At 36.9% G+C, this 26,431-nt stretch overlaps 6 protein-coding genes across 12 annotated transcripts; 2 read left to right on the plus strand and 4 right to left on the minus strand.

Moving 5' to 3' along the window:
* Window positions 1–2,038: 2,038 nt before the first annotated feature.
* LOC115998733 (EID1-like F-box protein 2) lies at window positions 2,039–5,058 on the plus strand. 7 transcript variants are annotated; one of them, XR_004093957.1, is made up of 5 exons: window positions 2,039–2,215; window positions 2,427–2,708; window positions 3,281–4,053; window positions 4,256–4,527; window positions 4,654–5,058. XR_004093957.1 is itself a non-coding variant. In XM_031238375.1 (5 exons), the coding sequence occupies exon 4, from the start codon at window positions 3,290–3,292 to the stop codon at window positions 4,043–4,045; it is 756 nt and encodes a 251-aa protein (XP_031094235.1). In that variant the 5' UTR covers window positions 2,040–2,215; window positions 2,427–2,533; window positions 2,631–2,708; window positions 3,281–3,289; the 3' UTR covers window positions 4,046–4,053; window positions 4,676–5,058. The 7 variants fall into 7 exon arrangements, 6 of the variants coding, with proteins under 6 accessions (XP_031094236.1, XP_031094238.1, XP_031094235.1 ...); XM_031238375.1 differs by lacking the exon at window positions 4,256–4,527 and having other exon boundaries at window positions 2,040–2,215; window positions 2,427–2,533; window positions 2,631–2,708; window positions 4,676–5,058; XM_031238376.1 differs by lacking the exon at window positions 4,256–4,527.
* A 114-nt stretch (window positions 5,059–5,172) lies between these two features.
* LOC115998734 lies at window positions 5,173–7,609 on the minus strand. Its single transcript, XM_031238381.1, has 6 exons — window positions 7,474–7,609; window positions 7,249–7,383; window positions 6,353–6,426; window positions 6,110–6,189; window positions 5,886–6,037; window positions 5,173–5,391 (listed from the first exon to the last, which is right to left on the minus strand). The coding sequence occupies exons 1-6, from the start codon at window positions 7,475–7,477 to the stop codon at window positions 5,336–5,338; spliced, it is 501 nt and encodes a 166-aa protein (XP_031094241.1). The 5' UTR covers window positions 7,478–7,609; the 3' UTR covers window positions 5,173–5,335.
* A 2,292-nt stretch (window positions 7,610–9,901) lies between these two features.
* On the plus strand, window positions 9,902–15,794 carry LOC115998193 (pentatricopeptide repeat-containing protein At3g29290). Its single transcript, XM_031237687.1, has 3 exons — window positions 9,902–10,002; window positions 10,693–12,318; window positions 12,554–15,794. Exons 2-3 carry the CDS (start codon window positions 10,723–10,725, stop codon window positions 12,725–12,727), a joined length of 1,770 nt encoding a protein of 589 aa, XP_031093547.1. The 5' UTR covers window positions 9,902–10,002; window positions 10,693–10,722; the 3' UTR covers window positions 12,728–15,794.
* Window positions 13,068–17,778, minus strand: LOC115998192 (chaperone protein ClpB3, chloroplastic-like). The gene is made up of 10 exons (XM_031237686.1): window positions 17,529–17,778; window positions 17,217–17,435; window positions 16,901–17,138; window positions 16,416–16,611; window positions 15,796–15,850; window positions 15,560–15,710; window positions 15,177–15,485; window positions 14,838–15,103; window positions 13,836–14,762; window positions 13,068–13,758 (listed from the first exon to the last, which is right to left on the minus strand). The coding sequence occupies exons 1-10, from the start codon at window positions 17,763–17,765 to the stop codon at window positions 13,456–13,458; spliced, it is 2,901 nt and encodes a 966-aa protein (XP_031093546.1). The 5' UTR covers window positions 17,766–17,778; the 3' UTR covers window positions 13,068–13,455.
* A 1,110-nt stretch (window positions 17,779–18,888) lies between these two features.
* LOC115998083 (membrane-anchored ubiquitin-fold protein 1-like) lies at window positions 18,889–22,247 on the minus strand. Its single transcript, XM_031237550.1, has 5 exons — window positions 21,881–22,247; window positions 21,291–21,518; window positions 20,085–20,249; window positions 19,263–19,355; window positions 18,889–19,191 (listed from the first exon to the last, which is right to left on the minus strand). Exons 2-4 carry the CDS (start codon window positions 21,424–21,426, stop codon window positions 19,300–19,302), a joined length of 357 nt encoding a protein of 118 aa, XP_031093410.1. The 5' UTR covers window positions 21,427–21,518; window positions 21,881–22,247; the 3' UTR covers window positions 18,889–19,191; window positions 19,263–19,299.
* Window positions 22,248–23,875: 1,628 nt separating this feature from the next.
* Window positions 23,876–26,233, minus strand: LOC116000308 (probable mitochondrial saccharopine dehydrogenase-like oxidoreductase At5g39410). Its single transcript, XM_031240379.1, has 2 exons — window positions 25,535–26,233; window positions 23,876–24,672 (listed from the first exon to the last, which is right to left on the minus strand). Exons 1-2 carry the CDS (start codon window positions 26,198–26,200, stop codon window positions 23,974–23,976), a joined length of 1,365 nt encoding a protein of 454 aa, XP_031096239.1. The 5' UTR covers window positions 26,201–26,233; the 3' UTR covers window positions 23,876–23,973.
* Between the last annotated feature and the right edge of the window lie 198 nt (window positions 26,234–26,431).

Here is a 26,431-nt window from a genome sequence, read left to right on the forward strand (position 1 = left end):
ACCTTTTTTTTCTTTTCCTATAATAATCAGCTACATAATCTTCCGGGGAGGTTGCTATCACCTGTTATATATAATTAATTTTTGAGTCATTTCCATTTTTTGTCCTATTGTTATTGGGCATTGTCAATTTTAGTCCACTTCATTAATTTTTGCCACATTGCGGCCAGTCTTATTTAGTCATTACCATTTTTAGTCCACCGTTAAAATTTTCGTCAAATGGCCGTCCTAAACAAGGGTATTTTTGGTCTTTTCATGCTTTGGTCATCTCCTTGACCCTTTACAGTAGCTTTCTTTACACATTTTCATCCAATGATGAGGTCCAGCGAAAGCCATGTGAGCCACATTACAAAGCCATGGCTTTCGCCAGACCTCTTCATTGGATGAAAATGTGTAAGGAAACTACTGCAAAAGGTTAAGGAGATGATCAAAGCATGAAAAGACCAAAATATCCATGTTTTGTACGGTTATTTGACAAAAAATTTAACGGTGGACTAAAAATGGCAATGACTAAAGAAAGACTGGCCGCAATGTGACAAAAATTAATGAAGTGGACTAAAATTGGCAATGCCCTAATAACAGTAGGACCAAGAATGGAAATGACTCTTAATTTTTATTTTTATTTATGTTAATAATAAATTTTATATTTAGAAGATTTTGTTTAATTGTTTTCAATAAAATAGTTACATAAGAATGATAAGATGCTAAATTAATTAATCCGTGTTTTTTTTTTGAATACGTGTTTAGTTAGCATGAATTTCAATTCTTTGACAATAAAATTCAGCATCCATGGAATTTACATTGTTTGATTTGAGAGAATTGCAATTTCTTCAATTTAATGAATTGGAATTCATAGTCCCCTAAAAGAGAAAGAAAAAAGAAAAAGAAAACACATTTGCTCTTGATTATTATTATTATTATTATATTAGACATAAGGGTTTATTTTATTTTTTTTTAAACAACCCTCACACCTGCCTTCGTCTCAAGCCGAAGACGAAGTCGAAGTGGCTCCCTTGTCTCCCAGTTAGAGCACGTTTACAAAAGCCTTGTGCTCAAGATTTCAATCATTATTGTGTTGACCATACTATCAAATAATGTAGATATAATACACAAATAATGTACTTTTAGTATATTAAAAATGTATCTTATATTCATGAAAAATATATTATTTGAGTATTAAAAGTACATTATTTTGTAGAATGTAAATTTAGTACACAAATAATGTACTTTTAATATATTAAAAAGTATACTTTTTATTATGATCCACATAACACTGTGTGGATCATAATTTGTCAAGTTCTACTACATGGACTTTCATTTCTTATTCCATCACGCCCTGTGAGTCCTTAGAAAAATATCAACATCAAACTTTTGTGTAAGGGAGTAAGCATAGAAAGTAAAATTCGAGACTCCATGTAATACTTTACTAATTTGCCTCAAGATTTGATACCAAGTTGATACGCTTACGGAGTACTTGCTATTTCTCAGTCTGCACGTTGAAGGAGACTTTGCTTTCAAGTGGTGAATAGGCAATGGCCAATGGGCAATAGGATTCCGAAAGCTGGCCCGACAAAACACTGAGCTATCAATGAATGACCACTTACCTTTGGCTGTGAGAGAACGCCCCGTGAAGTTATCCCTTCTTCATAAATGTAAGCATTTTCTTTTTCTTTTCTTCACTTCCCTAAAAAAGTTGAATTTTTAATTCTAATCCAACAAAATACGTGAGGAAATAAATCAAAGTAATTTAGTTATTCAATAAACACTAAATATCCGTGTATATGTTTAAGACTTTGTGGTACTCGATTGCACCCACATATGATCGAACTTCAGGTTGACTCTTTGTGCTTTAGTAGTTTGAAAAAGTAGTTAATAGTTAACAATAAATATTATATTGTAATAGAATTAGTAGTACTCAAAAAAAAATTATCCGTATTTAAGTGATCTGCCCATTTTAAGCCTAATCTCACTTGTTAAATTTCTCTTTTTCTAAATTTACTTATTAAACCAGTTAGCTTAGTCCGTATTCTTTTTTCTTTTCTAAGATATTTAGATATGGAATGGCAGAGCAGATTGTGTCTGTCTTTACTCATATCCTGCCGATCTACTGCCGACTGTGCGTGGCCATACTTGATCAGCATTTTAGCGGACGATAAAACCCCTCAAGAATTCAGTAATTTCCCTTCCTAGTTCCTACCTCGCTCGCTCGACCGTTTAGGTACTGCTTTCGATTATTTTATATGAATTTTCTCAGCATCTTATGCTTAAATTTCTGGTCTTTCAATTCTTCTTTCTTGTTTCTTGCTCGCGTTCTGGAGGGAGTTTTGTATGCTAATGTTTTAAGGCCACGCGAGCTGGGGTGAAAATTCTGGGGCTCCGATTTCTGCCTTGTTACGATCTAACCCTCTGATTCTTGTGTTTTTTGCTAGGAAGCTGTAAGTATCTGTATGATCAGCTGTACTACTGTATCCAGACTTGATTTTCTTCCCAATTTCTTTTTCTACTCAAATATGGTGTGCATTTAGGGCTTTGTGAGGTGCTTCTCGGTTTTCTGTGATCATTTAATTGTCCCTCAAATCACGCGAAGGAGAAAAATTGAGATTTTTATCATATAAGTGGACTTACATTTTCAGCTCCAATTGAGTTTGACAAAGGCTACTCAGTAAATTGAGGTCAAGATTTGGCATTTGGGTGTACCCCGGATATATAGGGTATGCCAATTATGATTTTCTTCATTAGTTATGACCTTAAATAATAAGGATTGATAATCTTTAGTTAGTTAAACCAGTGTTGCTCTCTGCATTTGTCTGGATTGGACACTGATTAAACATTGGTTTGCTGCACTTTGATTTCCAGTATAGTAGTGTGTCTCAGTTGGTTCATCTATGGATTTGTTTTCTAGGGTTGAAGTCCATCTTGGAGTGCTATGGTATTGTCCTAGTTGTGATCATTGTTGAGCATATATATATAATATATAAATATAAATGTGCAGCCTAACTATTAGGTCAGCTTTTTAATTGAGATGGAGTACATGCTTCAATTTAGTATCAGAGCTAACCGTATGCCATAGGTCTTGGTTCGAATCAGCTTAGGCTTTTAGTTGAGATGGAGCACATGTTTCAATTATCATTTTAACTTCTCCCTGAATTGTATTAACTGAGAATGCAACTATCCTTGAACTTTTGAAGATGTTGGCTACATTAATTTTAGCAGTTCATTAAAAGAAAAAAAAAGTTCATTACGTTTGAGAGTACCTACTTTTTGTTTCTGCAATGATTGACAGGTGAGAACAATGCCAATGGCCAAGCACTTCCGATGTCTACACTCGACAAATTGTGTTTGCATAAAAGGGCATATGAGTGAAGAAGTGATATTTTTACTTTTCCAGCATTTGAACTGGAACCCTAAGATGATTGCAGCTCTGTCGTGTGTATGCAAATGGTTTGATGATCTAGCCAAGAGGGTGCTTTGGAAGGAGTTCTGTAAGGAAAGAGCACCCAAGATGATGCTTGATCTGCAGTCTAGTAGGAGTCACAGTGTTGATGGGAACTGGAGCGCCCTTGGAAAGCTTCTGATTTACTGCTCCGGCTGTACCAAGGGCGGCTTGTTCAATAGCATTAATATTCCTGGACATGTTGTTCACAAAACCCGTTTCTCAAGGACATCTGGGAAGAGCTTTCTTTTACCGCAATGCAGGATGGATGTTTTGTATGTATCTGACCCTTGCGAGCATCTTGACCAAGGAGAAGAGGGGGATGTTGGTTTTTTCCGTGGACTGTTTAAATCGTTTGCAACATCAAAAGTTCGGAAAATGCTGATTCAGAGAGAGGCACAGCTACACCCAAAGGAGGTATGTCCTTACTGTAAGGCTAAGTTGTGGAGCATGCTGCAGGCAAAGATGATACCATCAAGTGCCAGCTGTAGGTTGGACGCTTATGAAGATGCAGTTGAGTATTATGTGTGCCTTAACGGGCATGTGCTTGGGATGTGCACCCTCTTATCTTTTTCTGATACAGAGGAAGCATTCGAATCCGGGTGTGACACTTGAGAGTGCAGGTAATCTGTTAATTGAATGTGTTTTCAACCCTTCAGTGATTATATTTTTGCAAATTTTGTAACTTGGAATAATGCAATTCTCTGTTTCCCTTTTGAGCATTAACTACCAAATTGGTATTTTAACCTTTGTTGGAATTGGAGTTACAAAAATAATAAAATCAATTTTGAATAGACTAAGTATGCATCTACTTTTCCTATACAGGTAAGAAATCAAAGAGGAGAACCTACTTTTCGGAGATAGGAATTGGTATATATGAATAGGACCTCCACCCAACAATTCCCCTAGCTGCCAATTGCTAGACTTGGCCTTTTATTGGCCTCCGCCTAACAATTTGCTATACTCTTCTGTTTCAAGACCAGTAACACATTAGGAGATTCTGGCATTCTGCAGCATGAACCAACTCCTCTGTAGCAGCTGAAATTTTATGCTTCAACCAAACCCATCCATTATTAAAATGGACAGGTTTTTAAAATGTGAGAACCATGTGAAAAGAAATAAAAATTGCATATATGTATGTCAGTATGTTTTGTGTTTATACTGCCTAATGCTCGTGTTAAATGGGAAATTTTGGTCTGTTGATAAATTCTTTTTCACCCCAGATTGTTTACTATTATTTATCAGATCTTGAAATTTTGGAAGAATGGATCTACCATCTCTTTGGAACATGGTGGATATCACGGAGGCTTTAAACTTTAAAGAGGGACATACCAGACAAGGCTGTTTAGTTAACAATCTCGGGGTTGCAGATGCATTTATCCATCCTAGTTTGCTTAGTTAACAATCTTGGGGTTGCAGATGCATATATCCATCCTAGTTTGCTGTTTCCAGGTCCCATTTACTCACCATTTTATCCAGTTGTTAGCTTACAACATTGCTCATATGAACCATGTTTGTAAATTCTTAGACATCAGTGAAATTTGTAACATCTTAGGCACTTGCTTATTGTGAATCATTTGGATTATGTTATGTATTTTGGACACATTTAAGTTCCATTTTTTTTTCTTTTTCTTTTTCTCATTCTCTTTCTCTTAAATTTGTTGGTGGTATTTTCATACAAGAGCATAGCAGATTATACTGCAATTTGAACACACAAGAAAGTAATACTGCAACTCCCAAACTGAAGTGGAAAACAAAAACTTGGATTGTAATGAAGTTTCTGTTTCAGATTATAGACATGAGGATAAGATGCCATCAAACAAAACTGAACAATAGTAAGCTTCAGAGGTTCCACCACGAGGAAAAACGATATCCACGAAATCCAACATTTTCATGTACAAGCTTTTATTCAGTTTCCTCTTCAAAGTCTAACCCAGAGATGGTCATCTTGCCTATGTTAACTGCACATGGAACTTTACTTAATAAGCAACTTGGCAAAACTAATTCTATAGAGTAGAATACAAACACCTAAATTAATGATAAGCTATATGGTTCTTGGCTTCCCCACACTTGTGCCCAGTTGCTCAGTCTAGACACTGTTGTAAAAATCAGCCTAGGCACCCCTAGGCCTCGGCCTCGAGGGGATTTCACCCTTAGGCGGACATTAGTCGGCCGACTAGGCAATCTAGGAGCCCAAGTCGGCGAACTCGGCCGAGTGTTTTTTTTTTTTTTTTGGTGTGCAATGTGTACACTGTTGTGTTTTTCTTATTAGTATTACTTGTCCGACTAGTGTCTAGCGCCTTCTACAACATTGAGTTTAGATAAATAGCTTATAAACATATCCAAATACATTGAGCCTTAAAATACAGGTTCCAAATTTTCATTTTAGACTGAAATGGTTATAAGAGGTGTTTGGCAACAGTAATCATTCTGCAAAAGAATATAGACAACTCACCAACAGCATCCATCCCTGCTAACTTGGGCATGAACTTGTTGATATGGTCCTCCGCTTCTTTCTCAGCTTTTAGTGTTTCGCACTCAAAAGAAACCAAAATATTTTGTTTTTGGTGCTTCTCTTCAAGCAAAGTCATAACATCATTGTCCCACCTGCCAGCAAAAGGATTAAAACCATGAAGAAAGATGGGAAGGGTAGCAGCTTTTAGGTCTAGAATGACTCACCCATGAGCATGGTCAACGTTATTTAGCCTAGCAGCATCATGACCTTTGCATTCCACTATGACATCCCTTTCTCTCCTAGTCTATGAAAGCCCAAATTCATATAAAGCAAACAAAAAGGATATCATGAGATATTATTTATCATAGACAGGTGAATCTCTTCTAACCTTTACAGTGGTTGGAGTTCAAAAAGAGAGACAGATAATGAGAGAGAGATCAATAAAACTTGCAGCTCGTATCACTTACATTAAAGTCCGTAATTGTAAGTTTGATTAAGCGGTAATCCTCCCCCCTGCTGCACTCCCTTTCACATGCCAACTCTTTATACATAGCAAAGAGACATTTTATCCAATGCCCCAACTCAAATTGAATTAGTGGGAATCCGGTATTGGCTCTAAGCCTCCAACAAAATGTATTCAAATTAAAGAATGGCAAAACTCATTTGCAGAAATTGACTTTCCACCAATAGCTAAATGCAGCAGAGAATAGAAAACACTTCTACATGTTCATCAAAACTGTATGCTCCAAACATCCCATACATGATTAACCAGAGAACACACTTAGACTATAGCACAAGAAGAAAACAATCAAAATCACCTAGGCGAGTTATACACTTAAACATCTACAAGCATGCCCTTATAAAAAGACTTGTATAGAGGAGACAATAGCACCAAAAGATCAATCTTGGAAATATAAATATATTATTCATTTACAGTATGCAAAAGAATGTATCTGAGCACAACATATACTAGCACACCAATATCCTATGATTCTAAGTGGAAGAAGAACCGTTTCATTTAAGAAAAGCTTGTGACAAAAGATGGAATAGCCTACCCAGGCGCCCAAACACCCTGACCTGACAGTTTGTGGAAGGGTAAACTATGGTGACTCAACTGATCAACAGATACTAAAATTTTGTTCACTGCGCACAAGAAACCCCTCATTTTTTGGGAGGTTACTCCCACAGTGGCACTCGTGGGACTCGATCATTAGTCTCTGACAAATTTCACCTCTGGAACCAATTGAGCTACCAATTTCATTTAAGAAAAGCTGTATGAATGGATCAACAGACTTTGGTTTGACAATAGCTTGACTCGGAGTTGGTAACACAAGAAAGCACGTATATTGAAGAGTAATTTTACCAGTGCCGTGAAGGCCATAGCAGATAGAGTGTGGAAGATGAATGAAGTGTCCAGATATGGAGCCACTCGGTAATAGTGCTATGGATGCCATCCCTTCCATCAGCTTTCCCCTAGCCAAAGCATTTTCCTTTTCTTCTGCACCATCAATATTTCAAAATCAGTATTTTTTTTAAAAATAAGACTTTTATATTTACATGAAATACATTATCCGTGCAGAATATTTACCCATTTTTCTTCAAATCCTCTTCGATCCGAAATCGTTGAACTTTGTCTTGAATTTCGTAGAGAGCAGGGTTTGGAGCACAAGGGTTCTAGCGGGAAATTGTATCTACTAGTTTTCCCTCAAACGACGCCGTTAGGTATCTTAGATTGAGGCCAAAGATATTTTTTATTCTTTGTTGAGTTGGATATGAAATTTCACAAAAACCTTCTACGCGTTGTAAAATGGTTTGTCCGTTGGTCATTAGCGTGGTTTGCTAGTTGGCTATTTTTTCATAATCGATGAAGAGAAAAGGGATAGAAAGACAACGAAGAATAGAGAGAAAGTGTTTTCATTCCATCATCTATACCTTCTACCTGTTGTAAAGTGGTTTGTCCGTTGGCCATTAGCATGGTTTGCCCCTTGGCCATTTTCTCCTAACCAATGGATGAAGAGAAAAGGGATAGAGAGACAACAAAAAATAGGGAGAAAATATTTTCATTCCATCATCTATGTATGTGCTTATTGAATTGTACATTTGTATGTTTTCAAAAATAAAATAAAATTGTACATTGTGCTTTGATAATTTTTTTGTGACTATAATCCAATCCTTACTGTTCAATATGATTATGTCAATATTAGAATAATAACAGTGATATTATCATACACTTAGATAATCATGCTTAGAAAATTGGGATAATTTTATCTAAATCTTCCTCACAAATGGCATTAGATAATTATGCTTAAAAATTTGATAATTTATCTCAATCTTCCTGGCATTCTACTTCCACCACTATAACCCAAAGAAAATAAAATTCTTGTTTTATCCTCAATCTCAAATGACAGTTCCACAAAACCACCCTCACAGCCAATCGCAATAGGGCAGTATTGCAACCACATATTCTCCTAAACCCTCTTGTATACTTGTATATACAAAATACATTAATAGTTTAATACAGACATAAATATGGTTTAATATTTACGAGATTGTGTTATATGCTTTGTCAAATGATTTGAGATTTTCATAATAGAAATTTGAAAAATTCAACGCCAAATTCAGTCTTTTAATGGATGTTATGATTTTTGTGTTTGTGATATTATTTGATATTTCAATGTTTAAGTAGCTTTTGTTTCTTGTGCATTCTTATAATCTTGGTGTTTTTGGTTTAATTATTTTCGAAACATTCTTCATCAGGTCTTGAGCAATATTTTATATGTGGTAACTGGAATAAATTTTGTAGCTTTTTGTTTATTTCAACTGTTTATCAATTTTTAAAGAAGTAAACTTGTTTATTCATACATTTTTTTTAATGATGAGTAACTATTGTTATATGACTAATGCTAATAATATATATTATAGATTTTGATGAGCCAAAAATGTATGTCTAGTTTGAAAAATTGTATTCCTAAATATATTTTGTAAATTGTTTGCTAAGTCTCTTAACTGTCAAGAAGATTTTATGAGCAGTAAAGATTTTCTAAAGCATCAAAATTCTTAGAATATTTAAAGAAGCAACAACATTTAACCACTATATATAATATATCCTTCAAATCTACAATACTCTTTCATTTTTATTTTATAAATTATATTTTATAATTTAAATTTTTTTTTCATAATTTATTAAATTATATTTATAATAGAAATTAAAAATTATAATTATAAAGTTGAAATTATTAATTGTAGAAAAGTAAATAAAATAATAGATGATATGTATGAGACAAAATGGGGAGAGAATGAGAGAAAGATTGAAGACAAAATAAGGGAGGAGATTATAATGTAACGTAGAGGAGTTAGACCATAATGTGGGGAGATAAAAGGGAGAATCATCCTGATGCCTTAGGATTTATGGATTGAAGTACAAATTCCAACATTATTGAACTAACATATGCAATTTTTATTTCATTTTTAGTTAGGATTATATGTGTGCGTTTGCCATATTTTTACGTTCAATTGGTCACTCGTTAATATTTTTGTGTTTCTAGTTTGATTGTAAGTGTTTTTGTTAATAAGTATAATACTGCATGATTGTCAATGATTTTTTATGCTCGCTTGATTAATATGTCTATAAACAAAAAAAAATGTAATGTATTTAGTGTTGGTTATTACTTATTACCAATGTTAAATCTAGTTAATATTTTCGGGTCTAAATTAACATCAATTAATAACTGAAGTTATAATTAATTTTTTTTTTTAAAACATGACATTTTAAAAAGCGGCACTAAAAATTAGGAGTGTTAATTTTAAACCGAACTCAATGAGATGACCCATTAAATCCAAAAGTTAAAGGTAAAAAACCCGATAAGCATATCAGGCTACTTATTTATTTATTTATTTATTTATTTATTTTTATTTTTTTTTGAATTTTGAATTTTGAAAACAATCAGGCTACTTGTTTTTTGAGGTTACTTGTTCAATAAATAAAAACTAAAATTAAAGCTCAAAAATTAGTCAGCAGTTTCAGTCTCATCTTCTCTTCCGATTTTCTCGCTTCAGCCTTCAGCCGCACGCCCGCCTTGAGCCCGTGACTCCGTCGCCCGCTACTCCAGCTCCGTGGGTAAGTTTTACTGTTCTAGACTTCCAAGCCTCCATTTACTTGAATTTTTATTTATTTTCCGGCTAAACCGCAGGTGGATACCGGCACCTGTGTTTTCTCCGGCTAAACCGCCTGTGGTACCGGAGTTTTGCTTGAAATTTTGAATGCTTGAAATTGTAAATTTGTATTCTGTAATTTGTATGATAAGAGATTAAGATTGTCTTTAATTTGTATGAAATATTGCTGATGCATATTCTCCTCTAATTTGTAATATTTGTAAACCAGTTGTTTTCATCAGACACTTGATGATGAAGAATCAGACTCCGTCCCATATTCTTAGATGAGTGAATGATTCCAAGGTGGAAAACCGGTGCTAGATATGTCTTTAGCCTTCACGGTCCACCTTGCATCAGTTTCCTAAATCGTCACAAAGGTGCCTAGTGTCACTAGAAAACAAATAAACTTATGCTAGAGACCAGCTTTATTGTAGTATCTTCATCTGTTTTTCAGCTTTACACTTCCTGAGCTTGTTACATTTCTACTTGTTTTGTAACTTCAATCTCTTTTTGAGCTGTATTGTTATATATGATATTATGAAAAGATGAAAACATGGGATTAAGATTGAAAATTAGTTTTTGGTAAGAAGAAATATTGCTGATGCATATTTTCTTAGCTCCACAAGTGTCTGATGAAGTTTTGGTTTAATTGCAGTTTCAATTGTACGGTTTTTTGTGTGTTGGAATGAGTATGGTAGAAGTACTAAGATGTCAGCTTGCATTACATGGGTATGGCAAGTGTGCCCCATTGTTGTGTTCAAAAGACCACCACTTAAGCCTTCCAAGTAAAGGTTTTGTCAGTGATGCACATTCTCTTGTTGCTTCCAGACCCAGAAAGATGTTTGTATTCAGAAACAGTGGTCTTGAAATGTGTATTTCTGATGGGTGGTTGGCAATTCCAAGAGTAAAATGTGTAATTAGGTTCAAAGAATCTAGTATACAATCTAATGCTGTTAACATTGAATTTGAGTCATCCTGTGAAGAGGATAATGCTCCTGCTAATGATGAAAAAGAAGGATTAAATGAAAATATGTTTCAGCAAAAGTTGCCTCTTTTGAAGAGTTTGGTACATAAAAAGGATATAAATAGTAGTGCAGGGGCTGCTAATCTAAGTGGAAGTAAGGTATATTACTTGGAAGAAAGAAATGAAGACATATTATCAAAGAGGATCTTGAAACTTAGCAGATCAAACAAGGTTAGGAGTGCACTAGGACTTTATAAGTCAATGATATTTTCAGGTCTTCGACCTAATTTACATGCCTGCAATTCCCTTCTTTCCTGTATCTTGAGGAATGGAATGCTTGATGATGCCTTGGAGATCTTTGAGTTCTTGAAGGAAGGTAACATGACCACTGCTCACACTTATAGTTTAATTCTAAAGGCAGTTGCTAAAGATTGGGGGGATGATGCTGCATTACAAATGTTTGAGGAGATGTGCAAAAATAGTGACACTAGCAAAGGATTTGATGTTGTTGTCTATAACACAATGATATCAGTTTTTGGAAAACTAAACAACTGGGTTCAGGCTGAGAAAATTTGGAGGATTTTACAAAACAGAAGCCTTGTAGGAACCACGGTCACTTATAGCATATTAATATGCCTATTTGTTCGTTGTGGTCAGAATGAACTAGCACTCGACACATATAGTGAGATGGTTCAAAATGGATTGACACCTGATGATGATGTAATGCAAGCAATTATTGGAGCATGTGTGAAGGAGGGGAACCATGATATGGCATTTTCTATGTTGCAAGGTATGTTAAATAGAGGGTTGAAGCCAAATGCAATATCATGCAATGTAGTGATCAACTCACTTGGGAAAGCTGGTAAACCCAAGCTTGCATTCAAGGTTTATGATCTCATGAAGTCACTGGGCCATGTGCCTGATGCATACACATGGAATGCACTTCTTGGTTCCCTGAACCGGGTGAATCAACATGCTGATGCAATTCGATTCTTTCAAAGGATCAGGAAACAGCAAAACAACATCCTGAACTTGCATATATACAATACAATTCTGATATCTTGCCAGAGACTTGGGCGTTGGGAAAAAGCAGTGGAAATGCTATGGGAAATGGAGGCTTCTGGACATTCTGTTTCAACATCCTCATATAATCTTGTAATTGGTGCTTGTGAGGTTGCAAGAAAGCCAAAGGTTGCATTGCAAGTTTATAACCACATGATTCACCAAAAATGTTCTCCCGACCTATTCACTCTGCTGTCTCTGATAAGAAGTTGCATCTGGGGGTCACTTTGGGATGAAGTTGAGGAGATACTAAATGTAAGCCTTGATATGCTACCAAAATATTTTGTTACTATTTCCCCTATCATTGATGTTAAAGTTCACTTTTCTGACAAACTATAATCAATGGCCTTGAGTAAACATACAGTAAATAAGTCACAGTTCTAAACATTGAGAATTCAGGAACTTTAATAAATGTAGCAGCTGTTCAATGCTATTTTGGTCAATGTACTAAAGATTTTAGTTGCACTAAACTTTTCCATTTGTCATATAGCATTCTGCGCCGAATGGATCCTTGTACAATGCTGCAATTCAGGGAATGTGTCTGACAGGCAGGATTGATCTTGCTAGGAAGGTGTACATAAAAATGCATCAGAGTGGTCTCAAAGCTGATGGGAAAACAAGGGCTCTGATGCTGCAAAACTTACAGAAAGATCTCAGGAGATGACAGTACCTGATTGACCATGGGAAATCAGTTCGCTATGATCCTGATTGAGAGCTACTGCTCTCATTTCTATAACTGAAAGGATGATCAATGGTTGGCACTAAGTAGGGCCAGGCCAAAAATGCGTGGATGACTTGGCTGAATTCAGGAAAAGGTCATGTAAATTTATGAATGAAGCCAATATACCTTGCAATTGAACAGATCAAGAGGTTATTTTACTCGTACCAATTTTTTTTCCTTGTTAGGTTGGTTATCTTCTCTTTAACGTAATCAATGTTCTGTCTTAAACTAGAGAAACATAGGAAACGTTGAGGAAACAACAGTTAAACAGATTAAAGTAATCTTTTCTTTTACATATGGAAATCTTTTGGTTTATCATATAAAAGTGTAACATGGTTGTGCTCTATGTTCTTTTACATCCCAGATCCGCATGTTTGTCGTCATCTTTCCTCATCTTTCAAATCAAAACATTTTGCTCTAAGGAGGAATACATTTCAGTTTTTATTGCAGCTTCAATCATTGCATTGACATGATTTATTTTCTTCTAGGAAAAAGGAGAAACCACAACAGTGCTTGCTGGAGAGAACACAAATTTTTGAGTATTATTGTCAAGTTTGCATCTTTGCATCATAGCAGAAAGTCAGAACTCTCTCATCATTCATCCATTCCTTCATCCTTCCCGTGACTCTCCCCCTACCACAAACATCATGTCAGTATCATTGCCTGCTTGCTCAGAAAGTTTCTTCTGAATCAGGAGGTTCTTCAACTCTCATGAAAACAAGCTTTTGCAGGGGAGGTTGTCCATTGGAAAATTTTGTAACCTCAATGTCTACCAAAATTGTGTCTTCATCCCTAAACTCTCCTCTTAGTATCCCTTTGGCAAGCTCATTTTCAACATTCTGCTGAATTGTTCGCCTCACAGGCCGGGCTCCATAATTTGGGTCGTAACCAAGATTTCCAAGCAGTTGAACTACTGCATCAGTCACTCCCAGCTTCATCTTCCGATCAGCTAACCTCTGTTGCACTCGTGCCAACTACAGAAAAACACCATAAATTTTGTCAGTCAACATCACCCAGTTACAAACATTATGAAATAGATCGAGTGATGTACCTGTAATCTAACGATACTATTGATCTGCTCTCGAGCAAGAGGCTGGAATACTATGTATTCGTCAACCCTATTCATGAACTCGGGCCGGAAAATAGCTCCTGCAGCCTCCATTACTCTTTGCTTCATGGTTTCATAAGACACCTCTCTTGGTAAGCTGTCATCATCTGTGTTGAGTATATATTGTGAACCCACATTTGATGTCATGATAATGAGTGTGTTCGTGAAGCTCACAGTGCGCCCTTGCGAATCAGTCACTCTACCATCATCCAAGATTTGAAGAAACACATTGAATACATCAGAATGAGCTTTTTCTATTTCATCAAACAAGATGACTGAATATGGCCTCCTGTGAACGGTCTCTGTCAGCTGCCCTCCTTCTTCATACCCAACATATCCAGGAGGGGCGCCGATCAGCCTTGAAACTGCATGTTTTTCCATGTACTCGCTCATATCAATGCGTACCAGTGCTTCCTCTGTGTTGAACAAGTATGAAGCAAGTGCCTTTGCTAGCTCCGTCTTTCCAACGCCAGTAGGCCCCATGAACATAAAACTAGCAATTGGGCGGCGAGGATCTGAAAGGCCTGCCCTGGATCGCTGGATGGCTTCAGCCACGGATTTCACTGCAGGATCTTGGCCAATAACTCGTTTATGCAGCTCTTCATCCAAATGCAGCAGTTTCTCCCTTTCTGATTGCTGCAACTTGGAGACAGGAATTCCAGTCCATTTACTCACAATATCAGCAATGTCATTTCCCGTGACCTCTTCTCTGAGCATCGATTTTCCAGACCTCATATATTCATCTAGCTCTCTCTCTGCAGTTTCAAGTTGATGCTGCAATGAATTCAGGCTCCCATACTTGAGCTCCGCAGCTCTATTCAGATCATACTCCCGCTCTGCATGCTGAATCTCAACATTTACTCTATCAATCTGCACAGTACCCTCAACTCAGCAAGTGGAGGCATTGATCATCACTAAAATGGCTAATAGAGGAAAAAATCATACCTCTTCCTTGATGGACTGTATGTGGGTCATGACACTCTTTTCATGCTCCCACTGCTCATTTAGCTGAGCTTGTCTCTGCTTTAATAGAGACAACTCATCCTCAAGGCGACTTAAACGGTCCTTGGATGCTTTGTCTGTATCGCTAGTAAGTGACAGCCTCTCCATCTCCAACTTAACAACAGCGTGGTTGATCTCATCAAGTGCAGAAGGTTTTGAAGTGAATTCCATTTTCAGCTTTGCAGCAGCTTCATCCACTAAATCAATAGCTGCAAATGGGCAAAATGGTATCAGCACTTTATGAAGGAAATCTTCTTGGTAGAATGCTACTCTATATCCAACCTTTGTCAGGTAAAAACCGTCCACTAATGTAGCGATCTGAAAGAATGGCAGCATCGACTAATGCAGTATCAGAAATACGAACGCCATGGTGCAGCTCATATCTTTGGCGCAATCCCCGTAATATAGAGATCGTATCTTCAACAGCAGGCTCATCAACATACACTTGCTGGAACCTACGCTCCAATGCCGGATCTTTTTCAATATGTTTTCTGTATTCATCCAGCGTGGTCGCCCCAATACAGCGCAACTCACCACGACCAAGCATGGGCTTCAAGAGATTGCCGGCATCCATAGAACCGTTTGTGCCGCCTGAAAAACGAATAAATAGGAAGCATTTTGAAACCCAGGCAAGGAGATTCATCATAAGTTTTGAATAGTTTTACCTGCTCCAACAACAGTGTGCATCTCATCAATGAAAAGGATAATCTGGCCTTCAGATTCAGTCACCTCCCTGAGCACAGCCTTGAGTCTATCCTCAAATTCTCCCCTATATTTTGCACCAGCAATGAGTGCACCCATATCCAGTGATATCAACTGCATAAACCAATTGAAGTGTCTTAGCTAGTAAACTAACAGTATGAATTTGGCAGTTCCAATTCTAAATCTCTGTATTACCCACCCTCCTGTTCATCAAAGCTTGTGGGACATCTCCTTGCACAATTCTCTGTGCAAGCCTACCAACCACTAACCAAAGATCAGTACAAGTAATATAATGAGCAGATACATGCATTCAGTGTTAGGATAATAAGTAATAACAGTAGCAAAGAGTAAAGAAGAGTAGAAGACAAGTTGTTTGGCCCGTGAAGGGTCAAATTTAACACCAAATGGTTAGGGAATTGTTGGACGGAGGTTTGAAGGGTCAAATCCAACATCTTGCCCCTTGAAAATCTGGCGATATAGGGAAGTAAAGTTGCCCTTCGTGAGCTTTAGCTTTCGGGTTTGAGTCCCAACAAAAGTAAAAACTATGTAGTTAAGGTTGGCAAATGTTGGGGCATTATTAGTCGGAGGCATGAAGAGTCGAGACCAACACCTGTCTTTTAAAAATGTTCCAGTATAAGAAAATAAAGTTTTGGGGGATTGTTAGTCGGAAGCCTAAAGAGGCAAGGTCAACACATGCCTCTGAAAATATGGTGGTGGGTCTTCCTTACTAGCTATAACTTTTGGCATAAGCACGAAGTGGTTAGTAGAATTATTGAGAGAGGCTAAATTGATTTCACATAAACAAAGCTATTAATTTACCCTTCAGAAATTGCGGTTTTGCCAACACCTGGCTCCCCGATTAGCACGGGGTTATTCTTAGTTCTCCTGGAAAGGATTTGAATGCATCTTCGAATCTCATCATCCCTGCCTATAACAGGGTCAAGCTTTCCTGCCCTTGCCATGCCTGTTAAGTCTTTTCCATATTTCTCCAGAGCTTCGTACTTCCCTTCAGGATCTGGTCCAACAATTCACCAATAAGCTGATCACAACTTTCCAGTGCTATAATATCAAACACTAATTAACATCAAATCAAAAGATAAGGAACATTCCCCCGGGCTGAAAGACTTATGTTTGAGATAATATCTAGCGAGTATCTAGTGTCAAATCTTGCAAGAGGTAGGATGCCAAGTCATAACACGAGTTAACATCAGTCAGGAGAGTCGGGATTGTTGGGCAGAGGCCTGAAGGACAAATTCAACACTTAATCCTAATAGAAAATGAAAAGGGGAAAGGAAAAAAAGGACCTTGATCAACAACATTTTGAGGCCCCCTAATGGCTTGTATAGCATCTTGAAGAGACCTCTCAGAAATTTCAAACTCTTTAAACAATTGCTTCCCAAATCTCTTATCCTGTACAAAACCAAGCACCAAATGCTCCACAGACACAAACGAATCTCCGTATTGTTTCTTGAATTCCCTGGCTCGATGTATCAAGGCTTCCAAGTCTCGCCCCAACATTGATCCTGCCGGCTCACCAACAACCTGAGATTATCTCACATACATCACATCATAGGCAACAACCTGAGTTTGTTTAACAACGTAAAACCAAGATTATCTAACCATTGGTTGGCGCTTAAGGAAGCTATTAGTGGCTTGAAGCAGGCGGGTATTATCCAGGCCAGCCTTTGAGAAAATCCGAGGACCCAATCCATTCTTTTGCTTCAACACCGCGTTCATCAAGTGCTCCGTCTCCACTATCTGCTGCCCCTTCTCTTTCGCCACTTCCGGGGACGAAACTATGGCTTGCCACGCCATTTCCGTGAATTCTTGCTGTGCTATCTGCTCTCATATCACCAATTTCAGTCCAAAAACTGTTACAGTATTAATAATAATAAAAGATTAGTGTAAATATGCGGCGGCTGAATAAACTACCCTTCCACTTCCAGCTTCGCATTGGACGATGAATGAGTATGAACGACGCCTATGATTTTTCCTGGTAAAAATTGCATCTTTTCTCTTCAATGCTAAGGAGTTTAAGGTATAAAGAGGTGGGGATTTGGATGATGAGAAGTTGAGTGATGAGAGTGGAAGGGAAGAAGACAGGGCTGCTGTGTTGGAAGCTGATTGAACGCGACAGTGAACGCCGGAAAATGACGTCAGAGTGGCCATGTTTACTACGTGGCCTGGCGCGACTGAAGGCGAGTTCCTCGTAAGTTAAATGGTGGGAAAAAAAGGTGACGGCTTTGCGTGGGAATTTAACAAAGTAAATAGTGTTGTTGTAGCTTCATGTCTGCCTAGGTCGACATGGAAAAAAGCCTTTGCACGTGAACATAAATTCGTAGACACTTCTTCAGGAATGCGTAAAGCTCCACTGTCTCCCATCCTTCCATTTAACCAAGTAGGCAGCTCGATTCTTTCTTCCAAAAAATTGAATTCAACCCAAGACCCTCCAAAAAATTGAATTCAACCCAAGACCCTCCGCGCCATAGCCCACGGAGCATTGAAAAAATGTAAATCATGGTAACTCAACTGGAGACTAGACATGGTAACTCAACTGGAGAATAAACATTTACTTACTGCGTCCAAGGAGTTGTTCCCACACTGCCGTTTGGTGAGACTAGATCCCTAGTCTTTCTTCTCAAACTTCACCCCTATGACCAATTGAATTTCTCATACGGGCGACAGTTTGATTTTTGTCAACACCACTCACCAGAATAGGATTTGTCTGATTGAGCTTAGTTTCATGGCAATTGTTATACCATGGACCATGGTCCACAATGCATTGTGGACCATGGGTCATGGTTGATACTGCAGTTGTGTTGAAAGGATACTGCAATTGTGTTGAAAGGATACTACAGTTGTGTTGGAAGGGAACTGCAGTTGCGCGGAAAAGAGGCCGTGTCATCCATCTGGAACTGCAGTTGTGTTGAAAAGATACTGCAGTTGTGTTGAAAGGATACTGCAGTTGTGTTGAACGGATGAACAGTCTCTGTTTTGTGCAACTGCAGTTTCCTTTCAACACAACTGCAGTATCTTTTCGACACAACTGCAGTATCCTTTCAACACAACTGCAGTATCACCTATGATCATGGTCCACAATGCATTGTGGACCATGGTCCACAATATAATTTGCGGTTTCATGGTTCAAGGGTCACAATATAAGTTTTGCTCCAAAGTGTACATACAAGGCTTAAGGGTGTGCACAAAGTGTATAGGAAGGGGTGAAAACTGAGAACTAATTGGGTTTAAGCTAGAAAAACTAATGTATCAAAAAAAAAAAAAAAAAGGATTATGGGGGGCTTAAAATTTATTTCATTCAAAAACTTACTCAAAAACTTACATGATATACATTATAATGGGCTGTCACAGTAGTTACAATGACAAAAGTATGAATTCAGATATATACACTTAGACTGACTGACTGAGGCAGTTAAGCCTGTAAAAATTCACACACATTACAACTTTTTCAAAAACATGTGAAAAAATGACCAAAAAACAAACAAACGTTAAAGTGGTGAGGTAGTAGCAACTAATTCCATCAACTGCATCACACTGTTTCTCAATTCAAATTCCCTGTTTGCTTGCTTGCTTTTATCTGGAGACAGAGAGAGAACAGTTATTATTGTATCAAATGGGAAGCCAAAGTAGGAAACAAACAGTACCTACCTTCAATGAATGGTGTTTCCATTGTGGAAAGAGCTATTCATAATATTACACACAGACATCTATTCTGTGCCGGGTCATTTGATGCCTTCTTTTCTGTGAAATATGACCGATTTTGAAACGTTTAGACGCTGGTTAAGGAGGCAAACGAAAATAAACGATATGGTAAAGAATAAAGATATAGATCGAGCTCCAATAACACAGGAAGGATAGTTATGGAAAAAGCAAAGGGAAGAAAATACTTGATTTTCTAACACCTTAACAATGATGCATGCAAATCAGCTTAGTTAGCGTGAGTGACCGTGCACTCTCATCCCTTAAGAGATGACGGGAGTTCAAACTATAAACTCCCTCTCATATGAAAAAATCAATATGGTCAGCACTTTGCCCCCTTAATTGGGTTGGTTCTGTGAGAATAGAGATTAGCTTGAGTATGGTACGGGCTTAAAGGTGCTTTCTACGGGCTTACTCAGGACACCTCGTGGTCTAACAAAAAAACAATAATGCATGCATCATGAGCAATTATTAGTTTCAGCCAATGAACCAAACAATATTTTCACTAAATATAAGTGCTTGCACTTTGATAAGGTGCACTCTGGTTGAAGTCCGTCTCGTGATCCTAGTAGACAAAGGACCACAAGAAGGTAAACTAGTCTAGGATGCCTATAGCTGATCGGCTCAAATCAAGAAGGCCAATAAACAGCTCCCATGAAACCTTGTGGTTACCAAGCCAATTGTCCGACCAACTTAGTTGGCCTTCCAAGTGCTTGCACTTCACCAATTAGGTTTCAAAAAATGTCTGCAGACTAATGTGTTTGTGCTGACCTTTCTCCTGAAGCGGGAAATGAATAACAACATGCATGGTTGTGACTCCTCCTGGAACATCACATAACGGGCTCCTGCACTCCCCCAATGTCCTGTTGTTCTCTAATATCCTTCCAGCGCTGATTAATTTAACATCTTTTGCTGTTCTTGGACCATTTTCCTTCTCTATTCAAAAATAAAATCTTTGCTTTAGTGCGGCCCTCTAATCACAGGAGACCTTTCGCAATGTACATATGGCCCTAAAAACTCAATATAAAATTTGAACCAAGTAGATACTGAAATACCAAAGTAAAGCAACAATGATGTCATGGTATATCAGGTACAGAATTTCAAGCTCAAGAAAAGTGATCGAAGCACATAACCCAAGTGAAAGGCTTAGACTAAATATGTCAATGTTAAATTGAAAGCAGAAGAGTCGATACTAATATAATTTATGCATATATTCACCAAAATAACAAAACAATAATAGAAAGTTAAGAAAGAGAAACATTAGTCATAAAGCTAAAAGGCTAGCAGCAAGCCAAGAACAAACACTGTCAAGATTATTATAAAACAGAGACCACAATTCTTAACTTTAAGGTTTTATATATGTCGAAGTAATTATTTTTTATCTTTTAAGTGCAATTGCTTCAAGTGATTTGCCCAAATGAAAGCTTGAGAAAATTGATTTAGTTGTAGAAACTGTAGTGACAAACAAACACAAAACAAAGTGATCTCACTATATAAAAGCAGTAAAAATAAAAATTAAGAAGATTTATTCATTTGTGGCTTTTGATTTGTTCAGAGCTACCCACAAGCTTGGCAATTGGCACACAAAAATTGTAAGCTCAAAAGATAGTTGTTTTTCATGACTTTCTCCTCTTACCAAGACACTAGACTGTCATAATCATACTAAAAAATTGAATCCAAACTCTAACCAGTTGACCAACCATGCTAAAAGATTGAATCCAATCAATTAACTAATCCAACACATAGCCTTATAAACTCATATGTTCTCTCTTAGTTTATCAATGTGGGAGGGACTCTTAACAAAAACCATAAGCAGTTCAATGAAATGATTGAGGCTATGGCTACCAAAGAAAGCACATAACTAGTTTATCATTTTAGTCCGAAGGTAAAAACATCAAATAACAAAATGTATATTAATGAGCAGAATTATACACATATGTAAAACACCATATTTAATTCATTCAAGATCCAACCAACCTTCAGGCCACTGGGCAAGTAAGCTCTCTTTCAACACTTCAACACTAGTAGCTGCAGGAAAACATTTAGGCCCTATGTCTGATCCATCTGCCAATCTAAACTTGATCTCTACCTCATCATCTTTGGCTTCAGACATTTGTATAATAACTACTACGAGGATCTTCACTTCAGTTTTCACAAACTTATCAGAGCCCAATTTTACTAAACCACAAAAGTAAAGTCTTGAATCTGCAAAATGATTTACAGATTAATCTTACAGAACAAAAGAAATTCAACTCTGCAAATTCAGAAACGTTATCTAAACATCAAATCCAGAAAATATTCGTGTATTCAAGAATTCTTGAAAAAAGGCATAGAAAAAAAAACCCAAAAAACAGGATAATAAGATCAGTAAAAGAATTAGGAAATAACGATTACTTCAAAGAAAGAAAAATCCCTCTAGATGGGCACCCAGCATCAATCAAAAAAGGAAAGACTCAAACCAAAAACATCATCGAAATTGCCACAGTACGAGGTACGACATTAATTCACAGGGAAAAAACTATTTTTTAAACATAAAAACTCCAAAAGTTGTGTATGATTAGACTTACTTGTTGAAGAACTGATCTGGGAGCCGCCGGAGGGGTTTAAACTGATCAACTGAGACGTGTGATGCGTTGAGAATATGTAAAGTAGTTAATAAACTGATGAAATAAACAAAATTTGCAAATAAAATGAGGGAAAATGAAGAATTGATGAAAGAAATCGGCAGAGGAATCGAAGTCTCCTGGTCTTCTTGTTGGGTCAATGAATGAATATTGTACCCATCGCCCTCTCCTACCGGTTGTCTTCCCAAGTTTCTGGTAAAATCAGCATTTTCTTCCCTTTTTGGTTTTTCATTTTCCTTTTTCTTTTCATTTTATTGATGCCTATGCAATGCATATGAAAGATTAGATATAACCAATTAATGTTTGTCTAGAATACCTACCAGTCTACCACAATCAAATAGGAATATATCCCACTCATAAAACTGTGGGGTTTGTCTTCTTTTTCATTCCTATCATCAATTCCATATCTACTTATCTCTATATCATCACTTCATAATTATTTTTTAATATTAAAAAAGTGATCCACCACTTTCTTATCCCAAGTGCACTAGTCTAGGTAAGTGAATGCAATTTGTAACTAGTTCTAATAGAAAGATATTTAATCTATGGTTTCTTACAATGTATTATAAGATGAGGAAGCATTGGAATTTCTAATAACATTATTTTATATAGGTAGGGATTGCACAAATCAAACGAGAATATGATCCTTTTATAAAAAGTGATAACTAATTTCAGTTGTACATTAATGTTCATTAATAGTTGAAGATTTTAGTATAAAAAAATATAGGATCAATTTTATAATTGTTAAAAAATTTAAAAACATAGTTTATTTTATAATTGTTACAAACTTAAAAAAAATAGTAATGATAAAATCTTAACTTCTAATTTCTCAAGGTGAAAGATGTACATATATTCACACTTTTTACATGGAGGTATTATCTTCCCTCAATTTCTCTCAATTTTCTCCCTTCTCTCTTTAACTCCAAAGTTGCACAAACTCAATACATATATATATATGTCATGTTTGGTAAAATAGTTAGCTTGTCAGTCATTTTTTACTTATTTAATTACTATTAGCTGTTTAATTTGGTTAAAAAATCAATATAAGTGTTTGGTTAATCAATTTTTTGTAACTTCAAAATGCTAAAATTACAAAAGTTGTTCAAAACAACTTGTTCAATTAACTTTTTGAGAAAAGAAATTATATCAACCAACTTTAAATTAACAGCTAATTTACCAAATACTTTTTGACAATACCTCCTGACTAAATTAACTAACATCTATCAGCTAACATCCATTTAGTATGACTAGCAAACGTATATAGGCTATTGCACCAAAACCATCGCGCATAAGAGAATTTTAAATAGTGACTATTAAGAGAGTCAAATTATTTTGACAACCTACAAACTTATTTATTTTTATTGAACAAAATATAAGTACTTTACCAAATATACAAATTATGAAAAATACTATGTTGACTTTTATTTTTTACTCTCAATTTTTATTCACACTTTTTAGGAACTCACATGATAAATTCTTGTTTGTCACATCAAGAAATAAAAGTGATGATAGAACAGAATTTGAGAGTATATATATACGTTATGCTTGGCAAACATAGCTGAAAAGCTATAAGCTAAAAGCTGAAATCTGAAGAGCTATTAAGCTAGCTATTATGCTTAAAAGTATTTGGTAAAATTAATTTTTTGATAAGCTCATAAAATTTAAATAGTTTTAAATTTAAATAGGGTATCAAACATATATTGAAGAGAAAAGGCTAGGCTAAAAGAATTTTAATTGGGAGGGATGTCATTTATTTAAAATAATAAGGATAAATATGGAAAAAAGTTAAGAAGGTACTTGCTTATTTTTTAAAAGCTATCTAAATAGCTTTTCAAAATAAACTCTTATTTTAAGGGACTAGCTTATTTTGAAAGCATTACCAAACATAGTTATACATGTCATAAGTTCTGCCAAACAGAGTCATAGAACTCTCAAATTATACATGTCTTTGGAAATTGAAGAAGAGGAATATAACCATACAACTCACACAAAAATACAATAATAATAAATGAAAAATGAACTTATATATAGTAAGACTAAATTTTGTTCGAGAGCATTTTCTTCGAAATGAATTCAAAAGATATTCCATTATGTTGGAGTCGTTGTTGAAGATCGGTTGGGCCAAATATAATCCCAGGAAGAAAAACTCCACCTTTAGGCAACTCATGGCGTTGGCTCAACAAGACTAGAGCACATTGAATTAGAATGATGGGAGTTGCGAAATAGCCAATCTCGGGTCCGGTTACTCTCGTAATAATTTCCATATCCGGTTTCTTGCCCTCTTTTGATGCGAGAGCAGCATCACTATATCCACGCCCAACAAACCACAGTTTGAAGGAGGCATTTGCCACCTCCTCTTCAGTTGGACCATTTTTCCTGAAAAGCCCAAGGCTAAACGCAGCAGGAAACTTCATGAGCAGCCACCTCCCTGTAGAAAATCTACCAAAGACCCATACCAACAACGCTAGTGTTATGAAACGAACTACACCCAACACTGATTTTGATGCCATATTCATACCAAAGTGAACGGGTTTCACAGTAGACCAGAATGCCTCCCTCTTTTTAACTTGTTGAGCACTTTCATTGACGCCCGGTATACCCTCAGGGTTTTCAGTTAAACATGACACCATTCTTTCAACTGCAATTTTATCCAATGATGATGGGAACGCCACGCCCCAAAGCCCAATCTCTTTTTGGTGTTCCACAATTGATTCTTTGGGAGGCGGACCAGGAATCTGATGTTAATATAATAGTAGAATTGAATCAGCTTACTTGGGCTTTCCAAATATATATATATATAGGGGCGCTCTAATAAGAACAGGTATCTAGGAGAGAAATAAGAATGATTCAAAGCCGGTGTCCAAATCAACGAATCAAATGTAATTTAAAAAAAAAACGAGGCCGTGACATTTTCGTAAATAACTCGAATTTGATGTACATAAATGTGTTATAAGTACAAGTAGTTGGTGCACATTTGCAAGTAAAATATGCAAGTGAAATCACTTACAAGTACACATATTTTCACTTACAAGTGCAAGGCACCTTGTTAATATTCGTGCACTTAGGTGTAACCAATTATACCATTAGGTGCAATTAGTTATTATTGATGCTCAGTGTCCATTTTACTTGCACATGTAATACATTTTACATGCACTTGTGCACCTATTTTCACTTACAAGTGCACGTAATTTACCTTGTTAACATTCATGCACCTAGTTATAACCTTAGGTGCAATTATATCTGGACATGTGGCGTGCTACGAAGCATTCTCAGTTCTCTCCTGGACGCACTGTTCTCCCGTTCTCATTGAACGCAATCCTCTCTCTCTCTATATATAATTCTTTTGGTGAGTCCACCCATTCTCATGAGTTCCGGTAGACAAATCTAGACAAGAAATTGGTGGATTAAATTTCGCCAACCAACTGTGTAACTATGCATTTCACTTGCACAGTTAGCGAAATTATGTCATCAATCTCACATTCAATGGTCTAAATTTGTTCACACAAACTCATAGAAAAGAGTGGACTCATTTGATCATGAGTGTATATATGTAAATGGTAATAACACAAATACAAAGAAGGAAAAAAAAAATGATACCATGGGCTGAGGTCTTTGAGGTGTACAATGTCGCAACTCCTGCAATTTGTCCTTGTTAGCCATCGCAAGAACCATCGTCTCGTAGGTTCCTAGGTTCAGCACAACCCTTTTGTCGGATTCCATACTTAGGTAGGCCTCCACACGATTAGGAGCAGCAGGTGAAACCCACTGCCTTGAATTGAACATCATGCCTAATACAGCAGGGACCGAATCGTAACCACAGCCACAAATGATTAAAGAACCCTTTTTTGCAGCCTTGTCATAATAAGAAGCTTCCATTCTCTCTACAAACTCCATTTCTCCGGTGATATCTAGGTAATCGCAGCCGACATCTACGCAAGCCGCCACGACGGGCTCGCCGTAGAGATGGAAAGGGCCAACGCAGTTGAGAAGGATCTTTGCCTGGGAGGCGACCCGGCGAAGGGAAATGGGGTCAGTGGTGTCGGCGGTGAGGATTGGGATTTGTGGGGGTGGGTTGGGATGGGAGGCCCATTGTAGAGCTTTGGCTACTTTGGATGGGGATCGGCCTACTAAAGCGAGGGAGTTGAATGGAGATGAAGGTACATTGAGGAACTTGAGAGCCTCCCGTACAACGTATTTGCCGGTAAACCCAGAGGCTCCCAAGATTACGATGTCGTAGGTGGCGCCGTGATGTTGTTCTTCCATTGAAGGCAATGCAAATTAATTAAACCTTTCTTAAAGTAGTTTGAGGCGTATAGTAGTTGTGTAGTTGTGCTTGGCAATATAATGGCCGCGGGTGTGTCTGTTATATATAGATGAGACTACATGCATCTATCTGATCTTCTGCATGTGGCTGTGAAACTGTTGTCCCGCCGCATGCTATTATTGCAGGACTGGTCCACCTAATTATGTGGATCATAAATAAAAAGTATATTT

The sequence above is a fragment of the Ipomoea triloba genome, chromosome 12, assembly GCF_003576645.1.
Source record: "Ipomoea triloba cultivar NCNSP0323 chromosome 12, ASM357664v1".
NCBI classification, from domain to species: Eukaryota; Viridiplantae; Streptophyta; class Magnoliopsida; order Solanales; family Convolvulaceae; genus Ipomoea; species Ipomoea triloba.

Excerpts from the sequence above, each read along its gene's own strand:
- LOC115998193 (XM_031237687.1), top strand. The coding sequence starts at position 10,723 with ATGAGTATGGTAGAAGTACTAAGATGTCAGCTTGCATTACATGGGTAT. Across the intron at positions 12,319-12,553 it reads AAGTTGAGGAGATACTAAAT|CATTCTGCGCCGAATGGATC; the intron begins GTAAGCCTTGAT and ends TTTGTCATATAG.
- LOC115998733 (XM_031238376.1), top strand. The coding sequence starts at position 3,290 with ATGCCAATGGCCAAGCACTTCCGATGTCTACACTCGACAAATTGTGTT.
- LOC115998083 (XM_031237550.1), bottom strand. The coding sequence starts at position 21,426 with ATGTCTGAAGCCAAAGATGATGAGGTAGAGATCAAGTTTAGATTGGCA. Across the intron at positions 20,250-21,290 it reads ACTTGCCCAGTGGCCTGAAG|AGAAGGAAAATGGTCCAAGA; the intron begins GTTGGTTGGATC and ends ATTTTTGAATAG. Across the intron at positions 19,356-20,084 it reads TTTCCCGCTTCAGGAGAAAG|AAAAGAAGGCATCAAATGAC; the intron begins GTCAGCACAAAC and ends CATATTTCACAG.
- LOC116000308 (XM_031240379.1), bottom strand. The coding sequence starts at position 26,200 with ATGGAAGAACAACATCACGGCGCCACCTACGACATCGTAATCTTGGGA. Across the intron at positions 24,673-25,534 it reads CTCAAAGACCTCAGCCCATG|ATTCCTGGTCCGCCTCCCAA; the intron begins GTATCATTTTTT and ends TATTAACATCAG.
- LOC115998734 (XM_031238381.1), bottom strand. Across the intron at positions 6,427-7,248 it reads CTATGGCCTTCACGGCACTG|AGTTGGCATGTGAAAGGGAG; the intron begins GTAAAATTACTC and ends CTATGTATAAAG. Across the intron at positions 6,190-6,352 it reads TTACAATTACGGACTTTAAT|ACTAGGAGAGAAAGGGATGT; the intron begins GTAAGTGATACG and ends GGGCTTTCATAG.
- LOC115998192 (XM_031237686.1), bottom strand. The coding sequence starts at position 17,765 with ATGGCCACTCTGACGTCATTTTCCGGCGTTCACTGTCGCGTTCAATCA. Across the intron at positions 17,436-17,528 it reads GCGAAGCTGGAAGTGGAAGG|ATAGCACAGCAAGAATTCAC; the intron begins GTAGTTTATTCA and ends ATATGAGAGCAG. Across the intron at positions 17,139-17,216 it reads TCCTTAAGCGCCAACCAATG|GTTGTTGGTGAGCCGGCAGG; the intron begins GTTAGATAATCT and ends AGATAATCTCAG.